This window comes from Anomaloglossus baeobatrachus, chromosome 5 (genome assembly GCF_048569485.1).
Source record: "Anomaloglossus baeobatrachus isolate aAnoBae1 chromosome 5, aAnoBae1.hap1, whole genome shotgun sequence".
Classification (NCBI taxonomy): Eukaryota; Metazoa; Chordata; class Amphibia; order Anura; family Aromobatidae; genus Anomaloglossus; species Anomaloglossus baeobatrachus.
In genome coordinates this window covers 370957573-370978727 of record NC_134357.1, presented here as the reverse complement: position 1 = coordinate 370978727, position 21155 = coordinate 370957573, and the positions used below count along the sequence as shown (strand labels likewise).

Here is a 21155-nt window from a genome sequence, read left to right as displayed (position 1 = left end):
GTTAGGCAGGGATTAACAATATGCAGTCAGAACTGCTCGCAGCTCTGGGTGCATATTGCACCTGACAGGTTCCCTTTAATATGAATAATTTTACTCCAGTAAATAAATAAATTGTGGGTGTCTTAAGTGAACCCAACAGTATTATATTTTGCTCCTGCGGATACCACTGAACCTTGGTGAATGATATAACCATTGTTTGACTGTCTAAGTATTTTTTTCCTTTTAATAGATCCATATCACAAGCAAGTTGAGAAGTGCTGGAACTCTTTCAATGCTGCGATGTTCAATATCGAACAAGAATATTGGTGCAATTGGGACTACACTTTCAGGTATGGATTGTGAAGCAAATACATATTTTACTTGATGTCACATAGCAATATAACAATTCATATTACAATAAAAGTGTAAATAACTCATGTGAAATTACAACTTATCACCAGGGACTTGGGCCCCTTACTTCAAAACACAAAAGTTAACTGGGTACCTACCACAGGTCACCAGGAACTCAATACTGCCCCAAATTGATGGACATTCAAGCCTATGTGGTGACAAATCACTAGGTACCAGAAACTGACTGGGACATCAACTAGTGGACACCAGACATTGACTAGTTTATTAGGGCTCAGAAGCAGTTGGAAACCTGCTATGTCTCTGTGGTGCTATCCAGGTACAGCAGGTGATATAAGTATTGAACACGTTACCAATTTTCTAAGTAAATATATTAATAAAGGTGTTATTGACATGAATTTCTCACCAGATAGTGACAACCAATCCAAACAGGCAAAAAAATCAAACCATAAGTGTGCATAAAATTAGTGATGTGTCATTATGAGAAATGACACAGGGAACAAGTTTTGAACACGCTTAGGCCTTGGGCCCACATGGCGTTTTTTTCTAGCGTTTTCCTTGCTTTTTTAATCAATAAAATGAAGGAAAAAGCATCCCAGCAAAGTCTATGAGAATCCTGACTTGCTGTTCATAATAATAATAATAATATTTATTTTTATAGCGCCAACATATTCCACAGCGCTTTACAATTCAGGAGGATCATATACAAACAAATAACAGTTATAGAAGATGCAATATTTAAAGGGAAAAAAAGACAACCCTGCTTGTGAGATCTTACAATCTACAATGAGATGGGGGGGCAAGGTGTAACGGGGGCAGGGGACGCTTCAGGGGGCGTAGTCGGGTCCCCTCGCCTTGTGGGCCGCAGGCTGAACCCCGGCCCGGCCGTTACTTGCAAAACAGGTGTGTTGTTGGGGCAGAGTGTGGATGCATGGGGCCCATTCATGACAGCGTTCTTTCTGTGCTCTCCAGCTCCTTCTTCACTTTCAGGAAAGAGACAATTGCAGGCAGCAGATAAACCAAACACCGATTTATTAAACAAAGCTTCCATCTTTCTGTTTGCAACAGGCTTACTTTAGTTCGTTACAAGTTACAGGTCCTTTTCTACAAAAACGGTTTCCTTTTCTCTACGGGCACTTTCCTTTGCCTCTCCACTTCTTTGTCAGGGCACTAACCTTCGCCTGCAGGGGCCACTTGTTATCCCCCTGATAGCTGCACTCCACTCTAGTACACACCACCGGCTCCGGACTAGTCCCAACTCTTCCACAGTTTCTCATGGGTTTCCTCTGCTTTCTAGCCAAGAGTACTCACTCAGGCTGACTGCCTCGTCTCACTCCCACACTCTGCCCCGTCACCTCAGACCGAGCTTGCTCGCCTCTCACATCTCACTGCACACTGGACTCTGCATTCAGAACCCTTCCTTCCCCACCTAGGCTGCCCTGCCCCTTCCTTTCCTGCCACTGTTACCAGGGGAACCACTGCTCTACACTGGCACCTAGTGGGGAAACAGTTTATGACAGGTAACATTTTACCATCAACATTTACAATTTGCCACCATACTACTGTGGCGTCTTCAGGGGGGGAAAAACAGCTCCTTCACTACCAGAGGTCCGACTACCCCTTACAAAGGTACAATTGCTTATTTGCAATGATAATCCAGCCATCTCAAGGAAATGTTCACACGCTGCTTATTTTTTCCTTGCAGAGTTTGTTGCTGAAAAAAGAAGCAGCGTGTCAATTGTTTCTGCATTTATTTTCTGCGTTTTTATAATCCACTGAAGTGCTTTATCACTACAAGGGATTATAGTGCAGCACTTCGCCTTACACACTATGCATACAGCATGGTGTGTGAGGCTGCTCGTAGCTCAGTCACTGGGGGTCGTGATGGTGATGACCCAGGGTTAATATGGCAGCAATCGGGTCACTGTGATCACATTCCAGAGACCCGATCACCAGTGAGAGGTAAGAGATTCCTCTCCCTGCTTTCTGAATGCTGCGATCGCATTGATTGCAGCATTCAGGCGGGAGCAGCGTGGACACCAATCCGAACAAAGAGAGCAGGGTCTCGGTTGTAAAATCAACTGGAGACCTGGCGGTGAGTGCGGCGGTACAGCGTCTGAACCTCCAGGTCGCCATGTTTAAAAATGCACAAAAAGAAGCATGGAAAAAAAGCATGTGAAAAAACCGAGCAAACGCAATAAATAATGCAAGTTTCTTTGAGCTGTTTTGTTCCAGCCAAAACATGCATTTTTTCTGCACATAAAATTGCAACACGGGCACATAGCCTTAAGGATGCTATACATGCTGCGACATCGCTAGCGATGTCGTGTGCGATAGCACCTGCCCCCGTCGTTCGTGCGACATTTGGTGATCGCTACGGCAGCGTCACGCACATACCTTGTCAGCGACGTCGCTGTGACCGCCGAACAATGCCTCCATCAAGGGGGAGGTGCGTTCGGCGTCACAGCGACGTCACTAAGCGGCCGCCCAATAGCACAGGAGGGGCGGAGATGAGCGGCCGGAACATGCCGCCCACCTCCTTCCTTCCTCATTGCCGGTGGACGCAGGTAAGGAGATGTTCGTCGTTCCTGCGGTGTCACACATAGCGATGTGTGATGCCGCAAGAACGATGAACAACCAGTGTCATGCACCGCCAATGATATTATGAAAAGGAGCGACGTGTCAACGATCGCCGATTTTTGACGTTTTTGCGGTCGTTGATCGTCGCTCCTTGGTGTCACACGCTGCGATGTCACTAACGACGCCGGATGTGCGTCACTAACGACGTGAACCCGACGATATATATCGTTAGCGATGTCGCAGCGTGTAAAGCACCCTTTACTGAAATTTAATACCTCGTATAAAATCCTTTATAGTGAGGACAGCGTCAAGACGCCTCCTGACTGGAGGAACTGGTAGCAGGCATTGCTCAGGTGTCATTTTGGCTTATTCTTCCACACAAACACTCTTCAACTCCTGAAGGTTCCATGGGCTCCTTCTCTGAGCTTTACTTCCTTCCATACATTTTTTATTGGATACAGGTGAAGTGATTGGCTGGGTCAGTCTAAGGGGGGCTTTACACGTTGCGACATCGCTGCCGATATATCGTTGGGGGTCACGTCGTTAGTGACGCACATCCAGCGCCGGTAGCGACATCGCAATGTGTAAATCCTAAGTGCGACGATGAACGAGCACAGAAGCGTACAATATCACTGATCTGTGTAACGTCGTTCATTTCCATAATGTCGCTACATCAGGAGATGCGATGTTGTTTGTCGCTCCTGCGGCGTCACACATCGCTGTGTGTGTGAAGCCACAGGAACGACAAACATCTCCTTACGTGCGTCCACCAGCAATGCGAAAGGAAGGAGGTGGGCGGGATATGTCCCGCTCATCTCCGCCCCTCCGCTTCTATTGGCCGGCCGCTTAGTGACGTCGCGTTGACGTCGCTGTGACGCCGAACGCACCTCCCCCTTGAAGGAGGGATTGTTCGGTGGTCACAGCGACATCGCCGACCAGGCATGTGCATGTGAAGCTGCCGTAGCGATTATGTTCGGTACGGCAGCAATCACAAGATATCACATGTACGATGGGGGCGGGTGCTATCGCGTTGGACATCGCTAGCAAATGCTAGCGATGTCGCAACGTGTAAAGTACCCCTAAAAGCTTTATTTTCTTACTCTGAAACCAATCAAAAATTGCTGAAATGTCAACCCTCATTTCATGATCATTCTGGTAGATGACAGCAGATTTTTATCATGAATGTCTTGGTACTTTGTCCATTCATCCTTCCTACTATTATATGAAGTTGTTCAGTTCCATATGCTGAAAAATATCTTACTGCTAAACTTAACTGTTTTGATGGTGTTTTAATGATGCTATGAAGTGCTTTTTGACTTCCAAACATGATGTGTATTATGGCATCCAAAGAGTTCAATTTTGGTCTCATCTGACAGGCTTGTCTAAATGTTGTTGAGCAAACTTTAAACACACTTGAACATGCTTTTGTTCATCAATGGAGACTTATGTGGTGAGCGTGCATTCTGGCCATGGAGGTTGAGTATATTACATTGTTTTCTTTGAAACAATTGTACCTGGTGATTCCAGGTCTTTCTGTAGCTTTCCACAGGTGGTTCTTGGCTTTTGGACAACTCTTCTGATAATTCTTTTCACTCTTCTGTAGGAAATCTTGCACGGAGCACCCGGTCGTTGCTGGTTTATGGGGAAATGAAGTTCCCCAACAGTGCTCACTGGAGCCTTCAGTAGTTTAGAAATTCTTCTGTAGCCCATGCCATCAGTATGTTTTGCAACAATAAGGTTGTAAAGTTCTTAAGAGACTCACTAGTTCTACCCATCATGAGATGTTTGTGTGACGCCCTGGCAAAACCAGGTAGCCACAGATAGGCTCCCGCATAACACCCTTCCCTCACTTAGGAAACACACAGCCGACCTGAAACCCTAGTCACCCCTCTTAGGGAAAGATAGACACACCAGTGGGCGGGACCAGGCGGTTGGACACGCCTACCCAGGGGTCTAGACAGCCCGGGGCGGGAAAACAAGCAGATTAGTTTGTAGTTCAAGTTGAGAGGAGTGTGGGCTGGAGCTAGGTGTAGCTCCAGCAGAGGAAGTTCAAGTTGAACGGTGCCAGGGTTGGAGCCCTGGTGCCTTTGGCTAGAAGGCAGACAGTGGTCTCCGTCAGCAGGAGACGGGAAAACGGCTCGGCAGATCCGAGGTGGACCGGGACAGGGTTGTAGCCCGTCGGTACCGACACAGAGAACTGACCCGGAAACCATAGCACAGAGGGGGTACTCGGACCCTGAAGCCAGGACCGAAACCAGCGGCCTAGCTACTTAACCGATTGAGGGCAGGATTATAGGTCCTGTCCCACCCAAAGTCCCTAAGAGAAGACAACAGCCCACCGATAGGGATAGGAAGCCACTGCCAGGGCCCATAGATCCCACGGGCCAGCGTCTGCGGGCACGGCTCCTTAGGCCACATCCAGCCGGGAGCGGACTCCTGAGTTCCAGACCAGGCAGTGCACCATACACAAAACAAGTGCAGAGGAAAAGGACAGTGACCACCAGCCTGGGTGGGGGACCTGAATGCAACCGGCCGCGGCGGCCGGCCACCAGCACCTTGGTTTACCAAAAGACTTGTGTGATTCATTTACTGTGAGTAACCAAACATTCCCCCGCACGTCCGGCAGTGCACACCCTTGCCATCGCTATACCCTGCACAAAGACACTGGGTCCCGGGGCAACCATCCCTACCCACGGAGGGGTTAACCTCCAGCTGCCACTACATCTCCCCCGGGTGCCCCATAACAGCAGCGGTGGTGTCCCACCTCACCACACACCGTGGGTGGCGTCATGAACTTAATACGACCTAGCCCGTACATCTACATCCCCTCTTTTATTCGGCGTGTCCGCAAGACCCCCGGGTCCGGAGACCCTAGAGCGACCCCCCCTAGAAGGTCCGGATCCGAGCAGCAGCGGCTGCTGGCACAGGGGCGGCACATTTGTTGTGTGGCTCCTTGGAATTGAGACACCTTTTAATGTACCATCCGTTGAACCATCATATAATATTTTTCACGAAGTGGCAGGATTTCTATCTACAGTAATTACTGATAGATTTCAGCTGCTGTCATGACTTTCAATGGCTTTTTACATCTCTCTGTCATCATGTGTTCAATTCTTGTTCCCTGTGTCATTTCTCATTATTACACATAACTTAATTTATTGACATCAATAGATTGATTTATTTATCTATTTGGATGAGTTGTTAACAACATCTGGTGAGTAGAGATGGGCAGACTCGCAGAAAACTGGGACCGGCATGTCCCTGTTATTTTTTTTTTATTATTATTATTTTTATTTTTTTAAATCCCGGTTCCGATCTGGAATCCAGTACCCATATAAGTCTATGGAGATGAGAAACTAGAGATTAAAAATGTTGGTAGAAGGGATGGGGAGATAGGAGCACGTGCGGTATACTCACCGATGCAAGCTGCCACCAGATCGCACATTCAGTTTCGGAGAAATCACTGAAAAAAATCAATCGGAGTAACCAAGAGGCAAGTCTATTTGCAAAATAGGTATACTCCTAAAATTCAAAGCTTTAGTAATAATTTGGGCATATCACCTGCCTGTCCACTTCCTAACTAGCTGGGGTTATTCTGTTTGTGTCCTTTTCTGTTGTTAACCCTTTGAGTTATGTTTTGTGTGTATTTTTAATCTTTTGTATTAATAAAGCTTTGAATTTTAGGAGTATACCTTTTCTGTAAATAGCATTCACTTCCGGAGCAGCCTTCATTGAATATGCATTGCTTTTCTCGCCCACTGATGCCTGTGATTGGTTGCAGTCAGCTGCACCCCCACACTGAGTGGCAGCGTGGCAGCTGATTAGCTGATCAGGTGACTGCTTCCATTCACAGGCACTTTGCTTGTCTATATCATAAGCCGGGGTCTCAGAGCATCGAATGCAATATGCTAATGACCCTCACCTCCGACTCTGCTGCAAACCTGGTCCAAGTGTCATGTGACTGTGACCCGATCCTGCGATCGGATGACAGCTGTGGAGAAGAGGGAGGGATTAATCCACTCATCTCCTTCATTGTCAGCCGGTATGTATATTGCACTGCACTTGGATAACATCCGAGTTCAGTCCGATGTTTCTCTAGCACCCGTAGACGTTTATGTGTGCGAGTGATAGGAAAGACTGCTGACCTGGCCAATCAACTAGAGTCCAGCAAATCAATATATCCAACTCTTCTTACCCAGATGTAGAAGTAATTTACTGTACAGTATATATTTTCTCATATACACTCAAGGTATGTTATACAGCTCTTTCTAAAGCTTGATACATGCAGATGAACAGACTTGTACAACAACATTACAAGTTTTTGGGTGAAACATTCATATGCGGTCCATCCAAATTCCAAGTTACAGTATTTTCTTTAGAAGTTCTACTTCCGGTGGAGAATATTTCCATAATTTGTTGCAGAAATTTTTACAAATATTACTTAAATGGGATTAGTGTAGCAAGCAACATAAATTTTTAGAAAATCTCTTCAGATGAATAATACAGATCCAGACATTTCTGGACACATACGAATAGTCCACACAATGCTATAAACAGAGTGCACATGAGTTCTACAATGATATTTGTTCATCCTGTGAAAAAAGAGGTTATTATTAAAAAAAAAAAAAAATATATATATATATATATATATATACACAGTATATCTATAGCTATATATATATATATATATATATATATATACATATATGTATATATATACACACCGTATATATATAAATATATATTTTTTTATATATAAATATATATATTTTTATATATATATATATATATATATATATATATATATATATATATATATATATATATTATATATATATATTTATATATATATATATATATATACTTTAATTGAAAAAAATCTTATTTTTAATGGTATCCAGCACGTCACCAATTTATATTTTGTTTCCTTCCACTACAGAAATTACAGCAGGTTACAATCATGCTTGGAATGGCATGCTGATAATCTTTACATTGCCTTCCCAAATGAACTAGCGCATAACACAATCCTGAAAGCCCACATGTATCATTTCAAAAATTGCAGTCTTTTGTCTGCAGAGCTCATGGACCCTCCTGAGAATATCCTGTTTGGATTAATTTTTGCTCCCATCTGCATAATACCTTTCCTGGTCACCCTTGTTGTCTACAAGAGCAACAATAGTAAGCCACAAATCTAAGTCTTCGCTACTGACGTTATTGGACAATGTAATTGCGTATTCTAACTGCTTGTAACAGCAGAAGACTTTGATAGTCTTTGGTCAATTTTATGACCGTGCCTGATCCTTAATGCTCATCTACAACTCCGAATCCACTTCTATTTTGGAATGAACACAATACTTCCTTGCTCTTCCGGCATGATGAACCTCAACATCTTGCAAAGACCTTTGTATTCTTTAACCACCTTAACTGGAAGATTCAACTTCAATCACATTCCAAGGTTTTTTTTTTGGTTTTTTTTTGAAGAATCACTTAATAAACTAAACATTTCAAAGAAAATATGACGCAAAAAATTATATATTCTGGATATATGTCCAAACTGTTACCCAGCTATTTTTTTCCAATTAAAACAACATTGTTACTTTTTCATTAAACGCTTTCTCCTCGCAAAGAGCAAGTAGCAACTACGCATGGAAGCAACATGGATCCAAAAGCCATCTATATATAAATGAGCATTGCGGCATTATTATAATGCCTTGGTTTAATTGTAAAATATCTTGTCTATGTGAAGATATCCTTACAATGGAATACTGGAAGCTTATCTTATATTTGTCTGCTTTATTCTGTTTGGTAATATTTATAAGAATGTGTATTTCAAAAAGACAAACAATGTGGAACGAAAGGCTTGCCTTCAGCCTGAGGGATTGGACAACTAATCTTTAATTCTGTTACTGAAGAATGAAATTGTGTCTGTGTGTGTGTGTATGGAAAATGAGAATCTGCACCATTTTAATACAGTATAATTATTAAATATTGACCTCTAAGAAAGCAAACATGATCTATGCACATCGAAGCCATTTGGGTTTAAACGGAACCTGTCACTAGGTTTGGTGACTATAAGCTGCGGCCACCACCAGTGGGCTCTTATATACAGCATTCTAACATGCTGTATATAAGAGCTCAGGCTGCTGTGTAGAACACTTTATAATACTCACCGGTGCGGTGCAGACTGGTCGGATGGGTGTTTCCGTTCTCTTTTACTGACGCCTCCTCTTTCGGCCATCTTTGTCCTCCTTCTTCTGAAGCCTGGGTGCATGACACGTCCTACTTCATGCACATGAATCGGCATTGAGGTCCTGCTCAGGCGCACTACGATACTTTGATCTCCCCTGCCCATGGCAGATCAAAGTGTGCCTGCGCAGGATCTCAATGTCGGGTAGTGTGTATTGGTGGTGGTGGCGGCCGCAGCTTATAGTCATCAAATCAGGTGACAAGTTCTGTTTAAAGCATACATGACCATGTATGAAAAAACTGTACATTTCAAAATATTGTGTTACCTGTGTTTATCTATACCAGTTATTTTCACTGCATTTGGACCTTAAAACATTGTAGTTTGGCATGGTTATTATAAATGGCCAACAATTTTTCATTTTTGTTTTTTTCTTATCATCACCTTCTTTCAAGAGCGATATCTTTTTTCATATTTTATTCATCAACATAGCTATATTAAAGTTACCTTTATTGGGGAAGAGTTGTAGTTCTGAATGACACCTGAAAAGTGTGGAAAACAAAAATTAAATGAGGTAAAGTGGTGAAAACACACAATTTTTACATTGTTTTTTAGGAATTGTGTTTTTAGGGTGCTTATTTTGTAAAAGAAATAACCTGCCATTGTGATTCTTCTGGTCAGTACAATGAATGCAATACCAAATTTATTTAGTTAAACATCAGCAAGTACAGTAAGCTACGATTGCTGCTGTTATAGGCAGGTAATGGCTGCGTAACACAGCTGACATCTACTTTGTATGAAACAGGTTCATCTCCTGAGTTTACTCCATACACCTATACCTGATGTGTGTCATACATGTACGTCGCATGACAGGTAGGGTTTAATTCATTTTTCTAGCAATGGCAATAGTACACCCATAGAGAGGGAAAGTCTACTGTCTTGAAGATATGTACTACTCATTTTTTAACACCTTCTCTGGAAATCACAAAAAAAAAAAATCACAAAATCTGCATGAAAACTGCACTAAGTAGACAAGACCTAATGGATGATGTAAAGTAATTTAAGGGGTTGCCCACTACTAGGATAACCCCTTCTCATTCTACATGTTTCCTCCAATTAAAATACAAGCGCTCAAACTTGCTTCCGGGGCTGGCGCTATTCCAGCTGTGTCATAGCTTGCATTTCCAAGGCTCAAGTACGGCTGTTACGCCACACGAACCTCGAGTCATATCACCCCCACTTTCTCTATTTCCGCCTTCAGATGTAGGAGTAATCAACAGGAAGACAGCGGCATCCACACCAATCACTTCCTGTTGCTAACTCCTATGTCTGAAGGCAGGGAGAGAAAAGCCGAATGTGATTGTGCATAGGACTCTTGTGGCGTAACAACCTCATGTGAGTCTCAGGAACGTTAGCGCTGAAACCGCTTGGATGGGATAGCACTGAAGATGACTATGAGCTTTTTTATTTTAATTGGGGAAAACATGGGGAATGATAAGGGGGTGTCCTAATAGTGGACAACTGCTATAAACTTAATATTTAAGAAAAGTAATTTTGCTTCTAACAGATTAATATTTTTATCTACTTTGGAATTTCAAATATCCTCTGACAGAGAACTAGAATGAGTGGACAGCAATTATACCTGTCTAGTAGTATTTTGATATGCTAGATCAAAGAAATGAAAGAGAACCTGTCATCAGGGTTTTCCCTTGTGAGCTGCAGCCACCCCCAGTGAGCTCTTGTATACAGCATTCCAGAATAATATATATAAGAGCCCAGGCCATGCTGCAGAACATAAAAAATACTTTTATAATACTCACCTAGGGGGGCAGTTTGGTCCGCTCTCCAGTCCAGTGCCTCCTCTCTGCTGCGATCGCGGTTCTCCATCTACCCTGCCCATTGTGGATAATGTTTTGTAAGTTATCCATGCAGGCCGGTAAGCACACCTTTGATCTGCCCTGCTGAGGGCAGATCAAAGTATTGTAGTGCGCATGCACAGGTGGTTTTTCCATTCCTCTCGCATGCACATTACAGGACTTTGATCTGCCTTCAGCAGAGCAGATCAAAGTACACCTGCGCAGGACCGCAATTCCAGCCTGTGTAGATGACGTATGATGCACATGGGCCTCAGAGGAAGGAGGACCGCAATCACAGCAGAGAGGAGGCACCGGACCAGAGAGCATTGACACCTATCGGACCGGACCGCCCCCTACGTGAGTATTATAAAAGTATATTTTATACAGCACGGACTAGGCTTTTATATACAGCATTCTCAAATGCTGTATATAAGGGCTTACTGGTGGTGGTTGCAGCTTATAGGTGCTAAATCTGATGACAGGTTCCCTTTAATGTTTGAAGCAAAATGCAAATAAGCCTGGAAGTTAATTGTGGGTGCGTCAGTGCACTCAAAGTACATTATTTATTATTATTATTTATTATTAATATAGCGCCATTTATTCCATGGCGCTTTACAAGTGAAAGAGGGTATACGTACAACAATCATTAACAATACAAAACAGACTGGAATAGGAGGAGAGAGGACCCTGCCCGCGAGGGCTCACAGTCTACAGGGAATGGGTGATGGTACAATAGGTGAGGACAGAGCTGGTTGCGCAGTGGTGTACTGGACTGAGGGCTATTGTAGGTTGTAGGCTTGTTGGAAGAGGTGGGTCTTGAGGTTCCTCTTGAAGCTTTCCACGGTAGGGGAGAGTCTGATGTGCTGACATCTGCCTTCTTCATTATTCCCTGTCTTGGCACCAACTTAATTGACAGCTCCTTGATTGCCAATCAAACATCGTACTTAACAACTTAACAGAGGACAGAGCTGTCAAAAAGAGTAAGGTAGTGCAGGGTGGGGAGTAATGAAAAGTGTGTACAAACCCAATGCACTTTCAGGCTAAAATGCATTTTGCTTTAAATTTTCATGCTGAGCACTGACAAATTGATTTCCAACAGTACAGTACAGATATTTTTATTTTGTACACTATATATATATATATATATATATATATATCTATATATATATATATATATCTATATATATATATATATATAGATATATATATATATATATATATATACATACATGTGGGTCTCCAGTTATGGAAGGATACCAATAGTGGACTCCTCCAACTTGTGGCTTTCTATACGCTTTGTGTCCTGACAGCTATTCTTTGGCGTACTTTTACAATAGAGAAGTTTATTGGTAAGAGTGGAGTATTTTCTATAATAGGATATTGTGAATTGTATCAATAACCAGTGTTTGTGAATGGCTACAAATAATATTCCCTAAAAATGAAGTCCTAAAACTTTGGCCTTCTGCAAATCACCATCATTAACCCAAATCACCAAGTATCCATGTAATGAATAAAAAGAAAAAAAAGGCGTTGAAAGGGGGGGATGCAGCTGCATTCAATCTTTTTGTTTCAGTGAGACAGCGTGGGGAATAACATCTGATTGGATCAGATCACAAAAACATCTCAGCATTAACGTCATGCAGGAACACCCTATCCATCAGCATGTACAAAGAGCGAAAATGTACATTGAGATATACATGTAGAGGGATGGAAATAGAACCAAGAACTGCAGGATATAAACATTTTTGTGCACATCTTCCATAGCTTTTTTGATGAAAAATGTGATGAATGGTTTGAACCAGAACTTAAGTTTACTAATGTGAAAAAAGTCTGATGACGACCTGATAAACAAAACATGTAGCCTTTCGAGCTCAATAAAAGTGAAACAGAATAAAGAATCTTGTATTTTGCTCTTGAGCTTGCGTTTACCAGTAATGGGCTCACGGCTGGTGATTTAAGTTTAGGTGTTATAGTTCTTTGATTTGTAACCAACACTCTACTTAGAATTTTCTACTATGTGTTTGTTTTTTTAACATAAGAAATTGTCATATTCAACTGAATTTTAGGTGGAGCTGTCGTGTTATTATCACAAATATCATAAACTACAGCTGTGTTGAGGTCACAAAACCCTGCCAAAGTGAAAAGAATTTAGGCTTAGTGGACATGACATCTACTATCTAATAAATTATTGATTGATTTCAGTGTTTAATCTTTTTTTTTTTACTTACTAAGAAAGTATATTTAGGACAAGCAAGGGTCTTCGCTAACAAGCAGCACTGGTAGACCCCAAATCCCCACAGTGCATGAATGTACAGTATTGCATAAGGAACCATTCATTTATAACACTGCATAGAACCTTTCTTACAGTGTATCTGCTGCAGAAGAAGTAAGCAGCTGACTAACGTTTCAGAAGCTTTTCAAGAAATATTTTTTGCCAGGCAATTTTAAAATATTTGCAAGGAACCCTATATTAGTTAGTGCTAGACAATGAGGGTAAAACGTCTGAAAACTTGAGCAAAGGAAAACTGTACATGTTGCCACCAGATTTCGTTTTCTAACAAGTCTTGGAAAGTAAAAACAGCCTTGTAACAGAATGCTGCAGACAAAAACATCTAAAAACACACAATGAAGTACAGGAAAAGGCATGCGAGTGGGTTGTACAAGGACAATCTTCAGGGGGTGAAGTCTACACTCCAAATCTGGTGCAAACATTATGATTTTACATTATTTTCATGACTCTGAAAATTGTAGATTCACATTGAAGGCATCAGAACTATGAATTAACACATATGGGATGAAATACCAAAAAATTGTGAAACAACTGAAAATATGTTGTATATTCTAGGTTCTTCAAAGTAGCCACCTTTTGCTTTGATTACTGATTTGCACACTCTTGGCATTCTCTTGATGAGCTTCAAGAGGTAGTCACCGTAAATGGTTTTCACTTCACAGGTGTGCACTGTCAGGTTTAATAAGTGGGATTTCTTGCCTGATAAATGGAGTTGGAACCATCAGTTGTTTTGTGCAGAAGTCTGGTGGATACACAGCTGATAGTCCTACTGAATAGACTGTTAGCTGCTTTCTTGCCATAATACAAATTCTAAGTAAAGAAAAACGAGTAGCCATCATTACTTTAAGAAATTAAGGTCAGTCAGTCTGAAAAATTGGGAAAACTTTGAAAGTGTCACCAAGTGCAGTGGCAAAAACCATCAAACGCTACACAGAGACTGGCTCACATGAGGACCGCCCCAGGAAAGGAAGACCAAGAGTCACCTCTGCTGTGGAGGATAAGTTTGGCCGAGTCACCAGCCTCAGAAATCGCAGGTTAACAGCAGCTCAGATTAGAGATTAGGTCAATGCCACACAGAGTTCTAGCAGCAGACAAATCTCTAGAACAACTGTTAAGAGGAGACTTTGTACAGCAGGCCTTCATGGTAAAATGGGGACGGGACTCAGCACCAATACTGTATGATAAAACTAGGAATCTTTATTTCATAAATTAAAATAGTCACAGGTCATCCAGAAAAAACACCATGTGGCTTGCCTGCCTGTCTGGGGGACTACGGGCATCCACCCCAGCCTGGAGGATATCATACGGGTGAGCTGAAATCTATATATTTTTCTTCATGGTAAAATAGCTGCTAGGAAACCACTGCTAAGGACAGGCAACAAGCAGAAGAGACTTGTTTGGGCCAAAGAACACAAGGAATGGACATTAGACCAGTGGAAATCTGTGCTTTGGTCTAATGAGTCCAAATTTGAGATCTTTGGATCCAACCACCGTGTCTTTGTGCGACGCAGAAAAGGTGAACAGATGGACTCTACATGCCTGGTTCCCGCCGTGAAGCATGGAGGAGGAGGTGTGATGGTGTGGGGGTGCTTTGCTGGTGACACTGATGGGGATTTATTCAAAATTGAAGGCATACTGAACCAGCATGGCTACCACGGCATCTTGCAGCGGCATGCTATTCTATCTGGTTTGCGTTTAGTTGGACCATCATTTATTTTCAACAGGACAATGACCCCCAAACACACCTTCAGGCTGTGTAAGGACTATTTGACTAAGAAGGAGAGTGATGGGGTGCTACGCCAGATGACCTGGCCTCCACAGTCACCAGACCTGTACCCAATCGAGATGGTTTGGGGTGAGCTGGACCGCAGAGTGAAGGCAAAAGGACCAACAAGTGCTAAGCATCTCTGGGAACTCCTTCAAGACTGTTGGAAAACCATTTCGGGTGACTACCTCTTGAAGCTCATCAAGAGAATGCCAAGAGTGTGCAAAGCAGTAATCAAAGCAAAAGGTGGCTACTTTGAAGAACCTAGAATATAAGACATATTTTCAGTTGTTTCACACTTTTTTGTTAAGTATTTCATTCCACATGTGTTAATTCATAGTTTTGATGCCTTCAATGTGAATCTACAATCTTTAGAGTCGTGAAAATAAAGAAAACTCTTTGAATGAAAAGGTGTGTCCAAACATTTGGCGGTACTGTGTATATATATATATATATATATATATATATATATATATATATATATATAGTTCTCTGCATGTTTGAACATAGCCAAAGTGGACACCATTACCAACTGTCAACAATAATGGATGGCTGCAGAATCCCATACACAATGATTTTTCTATGGCTAAGGGGCACTTTGCACACTACGACATTGCAAGCCGATGCTGCGATGCCGAGCGCGATAGTCCTCGCCCCCGTTGCAACTGCGATATCCTTGTGATAGCTGCCGTAGCGAACATTATCGCTACGGCAGCTTCACATGGACTCACCTGTCCTGCGACCGTCGCTCTGGCCGGCGACCCGCCTCCTTATTAAGGGGGCGGGTCATATGGCGTCACTGCGACGTCACACGGCAGGCGGCCAATAGGAGCGGAGGGGCGGAGATGAGGGGGATGTAAACATCCCGCCCACTCCTTCCTTCCGCATATCCTATGGAAGCCGCAGTGACGCCGGTAGGAGATGTTCCTCGCTCCTGTGGCTTCACACGCAGCGATGTGTGCTGCTGCAGGAACGAGGAACAACATCGGACCGTCGCGTCAGCGTAATCATGGATTACGCCGACGCTGCACCGATGATACGATTACGACGCTTTTGCGCTCGTTAATCGTATCATCGAACCTTTACACACTACGATGTCGCATGCGATGCCGGAAGTACGTCATTTTCAATTTGACCCCACAGACATCGCACCTGCGATGTCGTAGTGTGTAAAGCCCGCCTAAGTTCACATGAGCAATACAAAAAATCATCTGATTTTCATCTAGAAATTATGAACAATTTTGACTTTCATTTTTATACATCAGCATTGAATAAAACGTAAAAGACCAAAAACAGTTTCTTACGCTAAGGGAATGTTTTAAGACTCTTAAATTGCTGAAATTAGTTAAACAGCATGACAATAAGCAAGTTTACAATTGATTTGCTATTTCTACCTGCTGCCATTTTCCTGTACAGAGAGAGTTTATCTTTTATAGTGTACAGCTGGTTTCCAAGGAGCCCGATTTCTAGTGCCTGGCCAAGAGAGTGCAGAAGTTATATTCCAGGAGAGGAGTTAACTCATAACATCCCAGTCAGTCAACTTTCCACAACCCACTGATTTCTATACAGCATTTAGCTGTTCATATCTCTTCCCCTCTCTCTCTTGTTCTGAATAGATGTAGTTATAAATCACAAACTACAGCTTTCACAGCAGGTCTGCTAACCTCAGCTCTCTGCTCTCACTGTCCAATCTGGACCTGTGCGCTTGTTCAGATGCCTTGTTACCTCTATGTGTAAATACAGTGATAACAGTGTTGACTCAGAACAAAACACTGACAGGTGAATGTGTTATAGCAGAGCTTGTGCTGAGCTTTATCGTTCTACTAATACTACAGCCCTACTATTCACCAGAACTGTCACTCAAGGAGGAGAGTCCGCATTGCCATAAACTAGGAAACCAAAAAGCAAGGAAACTAAGGAGACTGCAGAGCTTTGATCTGCTCCATAGAAAACTTCAGAATAACCCTTTAATAATTGCAATATGTTCATAAAAATCAAATGCAATACAGATGACCTATACAAGATCCGATTCATTTTGTGCACCCATAGACTTGAATAGGTAAGTCTCAAGGTAGATACGGAAGAGACTAGTGCATGCTGCGATTTTTTTGTTCACAAGGACCTACGGTCTGTGTGAAAAAGCTCTCATTTAAGAAGCCCTATGAAATAACATTGTTCCTAATGCTGTCTATGTGAGGTCAGTTTTTTTACAGTCAACATCAAAAATACGGTCATGTGCATGTATCCTATGAGTTGCTTAAACTGTCAGGTCCCATTTGAATCATAGAAATTTATTTGTGACCCTGCCATCAAATAATTGTCACTTACATGACAATATGACTTTAAGGGCTCGTTCAGGCAAGCAAATTATATGGACGTGTGCTTTGGAGAGCTCACTGACCAATGTTATTCAATAGGGCTTTACCGAGTGTTCATGTGAAAAAACACAAAACATGCACTATATTCTTCTGTACTTCGGAAACGTCTTGCAAATTCAAGTCCATGTATGCACAGAAAAACAAAATTGGGATCTCACACTGATCATCCGTTATCCATCCGATTATTTACCGAAACATTGCAAATATTAACATAGAAAATTGTATTTGATCATGTACATTTACACTGTTGATGACTAAATACAGATGCTACATGGATGCTACACTGACATAAAATAAGGACACATGCAGCACGTAGATGGTATATGGATGAAATACAGATGAAAAGTTTTATGTACCCTGGATTAAAGCACCACTCCAGATTTTTTTAAATTGACCCCTAAAGTGATGCTTTAAACACAAGGCTCCTGACCCCTGTCTTACACTCTCCTTCCGGTGTCTTCATCTGTTGTCACTTATCGGTCTTCTCTAGTTTGTGACTTGCTGGCTGTTCTAGTATTTCATGTCACAACTCAATACAAGTCTATGAGAAGCTCTTTCTAGCTCTCATAGACTTGTATTGAGAGTTTGTGACATACCGTATTTTTCAGATTATAAGATGCACTTTTCCTCCCAAAAATTTGAGAGGAAAATGAGGGTTGCGTCTTATAATCCGAATTTTGCTTACCGGGTGTGGTAGAGAGGGGTCACTGCAGGCATCGCTGGGCACGGTGCTAAAGCGGCTCTGAGCACTGTGCTGGGTGCTGTGAGGCAGGGGCTGCCATTTTGAAAATATTGACAGTGCGGGCTTAAAATAATGGTGCCTGGAGTCTGCTCGTGCAGAAATGGAGCTCTCGGCCCAAGATCTCATCTGCGCAGTGCCGCCTCCAGCCCATTGATTCTCTGCTTAAGGAAAATGGTGCCCAGAGATGGCGCATGCGCAGATGAGATCTTGGCTTGTCATTGAGCCAATCCGAGAGCTCCTTCTGCGCACGTGTCAACTCCAGGCGCCATTTCTTTGAAGCCCACACCACCGACAGTTTCTGGATGCTCCTCTTGCCTCACAGTGCTCGCACCGAGCATCTGAGACACCCGCTCTACCACCCGCAGCATCGCCCTTCTCCACCACCGCCTCTGCCTCCTGTGACCCCGCTCCACCACCGCTGCCGCCCCCCTCTGGTAAGACGGCACCAGATTATAAGGCGGACCCCATATTTTTTTCTCTAGGGTGCGTGTTATGATCTGATGCATCTTATAAAACGAAAAGTACATTAACTTCTGAGTTACGGCCAGTCAGAAGTTAAGGACACAAGATGGCACCGTGACGTAAAAAAAAGGTGAAAACACTGCAGGGTGAAAATAAAATCAGATGCAGGGGGCTTAATTTAAATAATCACTCCAACTTTAAAATGTTTCAAATTTAAGAACTACATAACAAAGAAGTTTTGTTTACTTCTCCATTAACACTCAACGTGAATGTTAGAATTCTTATGATTCCTTGTTGAAATCTAGTTTATTTGCACTTTAAAGGCAAACTCATAAATTCCTCCTAGTGGTGGCTTGCAGGCTGCCAGAATTTTATGATTTACCTATTTTATAATGTGAAGAACAGGATTTGAGACTATAGAAGAAAAACAAGCTCAGATCTCAACCACAATATATAGAAAATAAGATTCAGTGATGGAAAAAAGGCAACACAGCCCTCTTCTTTTAGCCCGCAGCTTCGGCTCTGGCAGACTAGTCTGACTGTATATTCACATGGTTGAAAATGTACTAGGATGGGCTCTGAGATATGCTGCAAATATAATGCAGCAACTGCTTCATGGAAAATATATATCCATACGCTGATCCCCCCCATGGTATGAGCTGATTAATGAAGGTTTTAAAAATCCAAAGCAAATAGCTGATTTGCAGTCTCCATTATGGTCTTTACCAAGGGGGCGTGGCTCACGGGTTAATTATGTAGAGCAGCCTAAAGACACTCCACCAGGGAATCTTCTAAACAACGCCTCCTATTTAACATCATTGGCTAAAATTGGTTGAGTTAACATGTTTCCTAACTATCCTGAAACTTGCACGACGACAGAATTTTTTACCTGTTGATCTGATGAAAATTGTAGAAATTAGCAATATTTACGTTAAAAAATTGTGTGAAAAAAATGTTTCTTTGTGAAATGCTTTGCAAATCTGTTCCTTTATTGACAAATAAACATTCGACATTTGTTCTGCGTTGTGTATATACTTCTTTCATTATGACTTTGCATGAATCTCAGTACAATTGTAAAAAGATGGTTAACAGGATTGATGCTTGTATGACACCTAGACTAGCAGTATAATTGTACTATATTGTATTGTTTAGTTCCAATTATAAACGGGTAATTGATAAAATGTTAGGAAATGTTAAAATTTGAAAATATTACATATATTATTTATAGTTTAATTGTTTCAATGTTCTTAAGGTTAAAGGTAGACTTAAGTCTATCAAGTTCAACCTGTAGCCTAGCATTTTGATCCAGACAAAGGCAAAAACCACATGGGGAAAACACTAAGCTCTATATTATGGGAAAAATGCCTTCCTGACTCCACATATGGCAATTGACTAGTTCCCTGGTTCAACGTCCCATCACAGAATCTAGGGCGCATATCCGGTAATATTATATTTTTCAACACAGGCATCAAAGTCTTTCTTAAATTTTAGTAGTGTTTAATAGTGAATAAACCATTATAACATCAAGTGGCAGTGAGTTCCATATTCTCACAGCTTTTACAGTAAAGAATCTGCATCTGTGAAGATTTTTAAACTTTCTTTCCTCTACATGTAGAGGAGGCCCCCTTATCCCCAGGCCTAGGTGTAAAAAGATAATTAGAAAGGTCTTTGTACTGTCCGCTCATATATTTGTACATTGTAATAAGATCCCTCCTAAACCTTAATTTTCCAAACTAAATAACCCCAGGTTTAATAACCTGTCTTTGGTATTGCACTCCATCCATTCCTTTAATAACCATGATTAATCTCTTCTTTGCACATGTTCTAGTTCAGCTCTGTCCTCCTCATACACTGGAGACCAAAATTGTACACAGTATTCTATGTTTAGGGAAAAGGTACTCCAAGGTACCAAAAAGGTTAAAGGGTGGTTCCAGATTCTGCTGGGACCCCACACCATTAGCACAAACTTAATGACATAGCATAGTAAAAGAGAACAAGAGTTTTTAAAGTGCAAAACAGTACAAATTTTTATTTAGACAAGGTGAGGGTAGACATCCAAAATATCATTAAAAACACATTAAAAAAATTAAATACAAAATTATAAATGTTACTTTCTCTGTCCAAGTGCATGGATTTCCATTTAATTGCCATTTAATTTAATATCCATTTCTCAGCCCAAGCCTCCAGTTCACATAAATCCTAAATCAATAAGTATTGATTACCCTGCAGAGTTCAGTATCATCTGCAAAATATTGAAATTCTACTCTGTATACCCCCTGTAAGGTCATTAAAAGATATCCTAAAAAGAAGAGGGCCCAATACTACCCCTGTGGTACATCACTTTTAATTATGACCCAGTCTGAGTGTGTTCCATTAATAAGCACCCTTTGTTTCATATCACTGAGCCAGCTCTTAACCCAGTTACACATATTTCCTGTATTCCCATTATTCTAATGTTATGTATCAACCTTTTGTGTGGCACTATCAAATACCTTTGAAAGTCCATATAAACAACATGCTCTTCATTTACCTGGTGTAGTCTGCAACTTA

General features: G+C 41.8%; 1 protein-coding gene across 3 annotated transcripts in view; it reads left to right on the top strand.

Moving 5' to 3' along the window:
• RAMP2 (receptor activity modifying protein 2) overlaps window positions 1–21155 on the top strand; it is a 285979-nt gene that overhangs the window by 154692 nt on the left and 110132 nt on the right. The window contains exons 3-4 of one of the 3 annotated variants that reach the window (XM_075347616.1): window positions 230–329; window positions 9918–12117. In XM_075347616.1, coding sequence (XP_075203731.1) covers window positions 230–329; window positions 9918–9930 — 113 coding nt within the window. In that variant the 3' untranslated portion in view covers window positions 9931–12117. Of the gene's footprint in view, window positions 1–229; window positions 330–7867; window positions 12118–21155 lie in introns of those variants that run through there. The other 2 variants (XM_075347613.1, XM_075347614.1) reach the window with 2 other exon arrangements.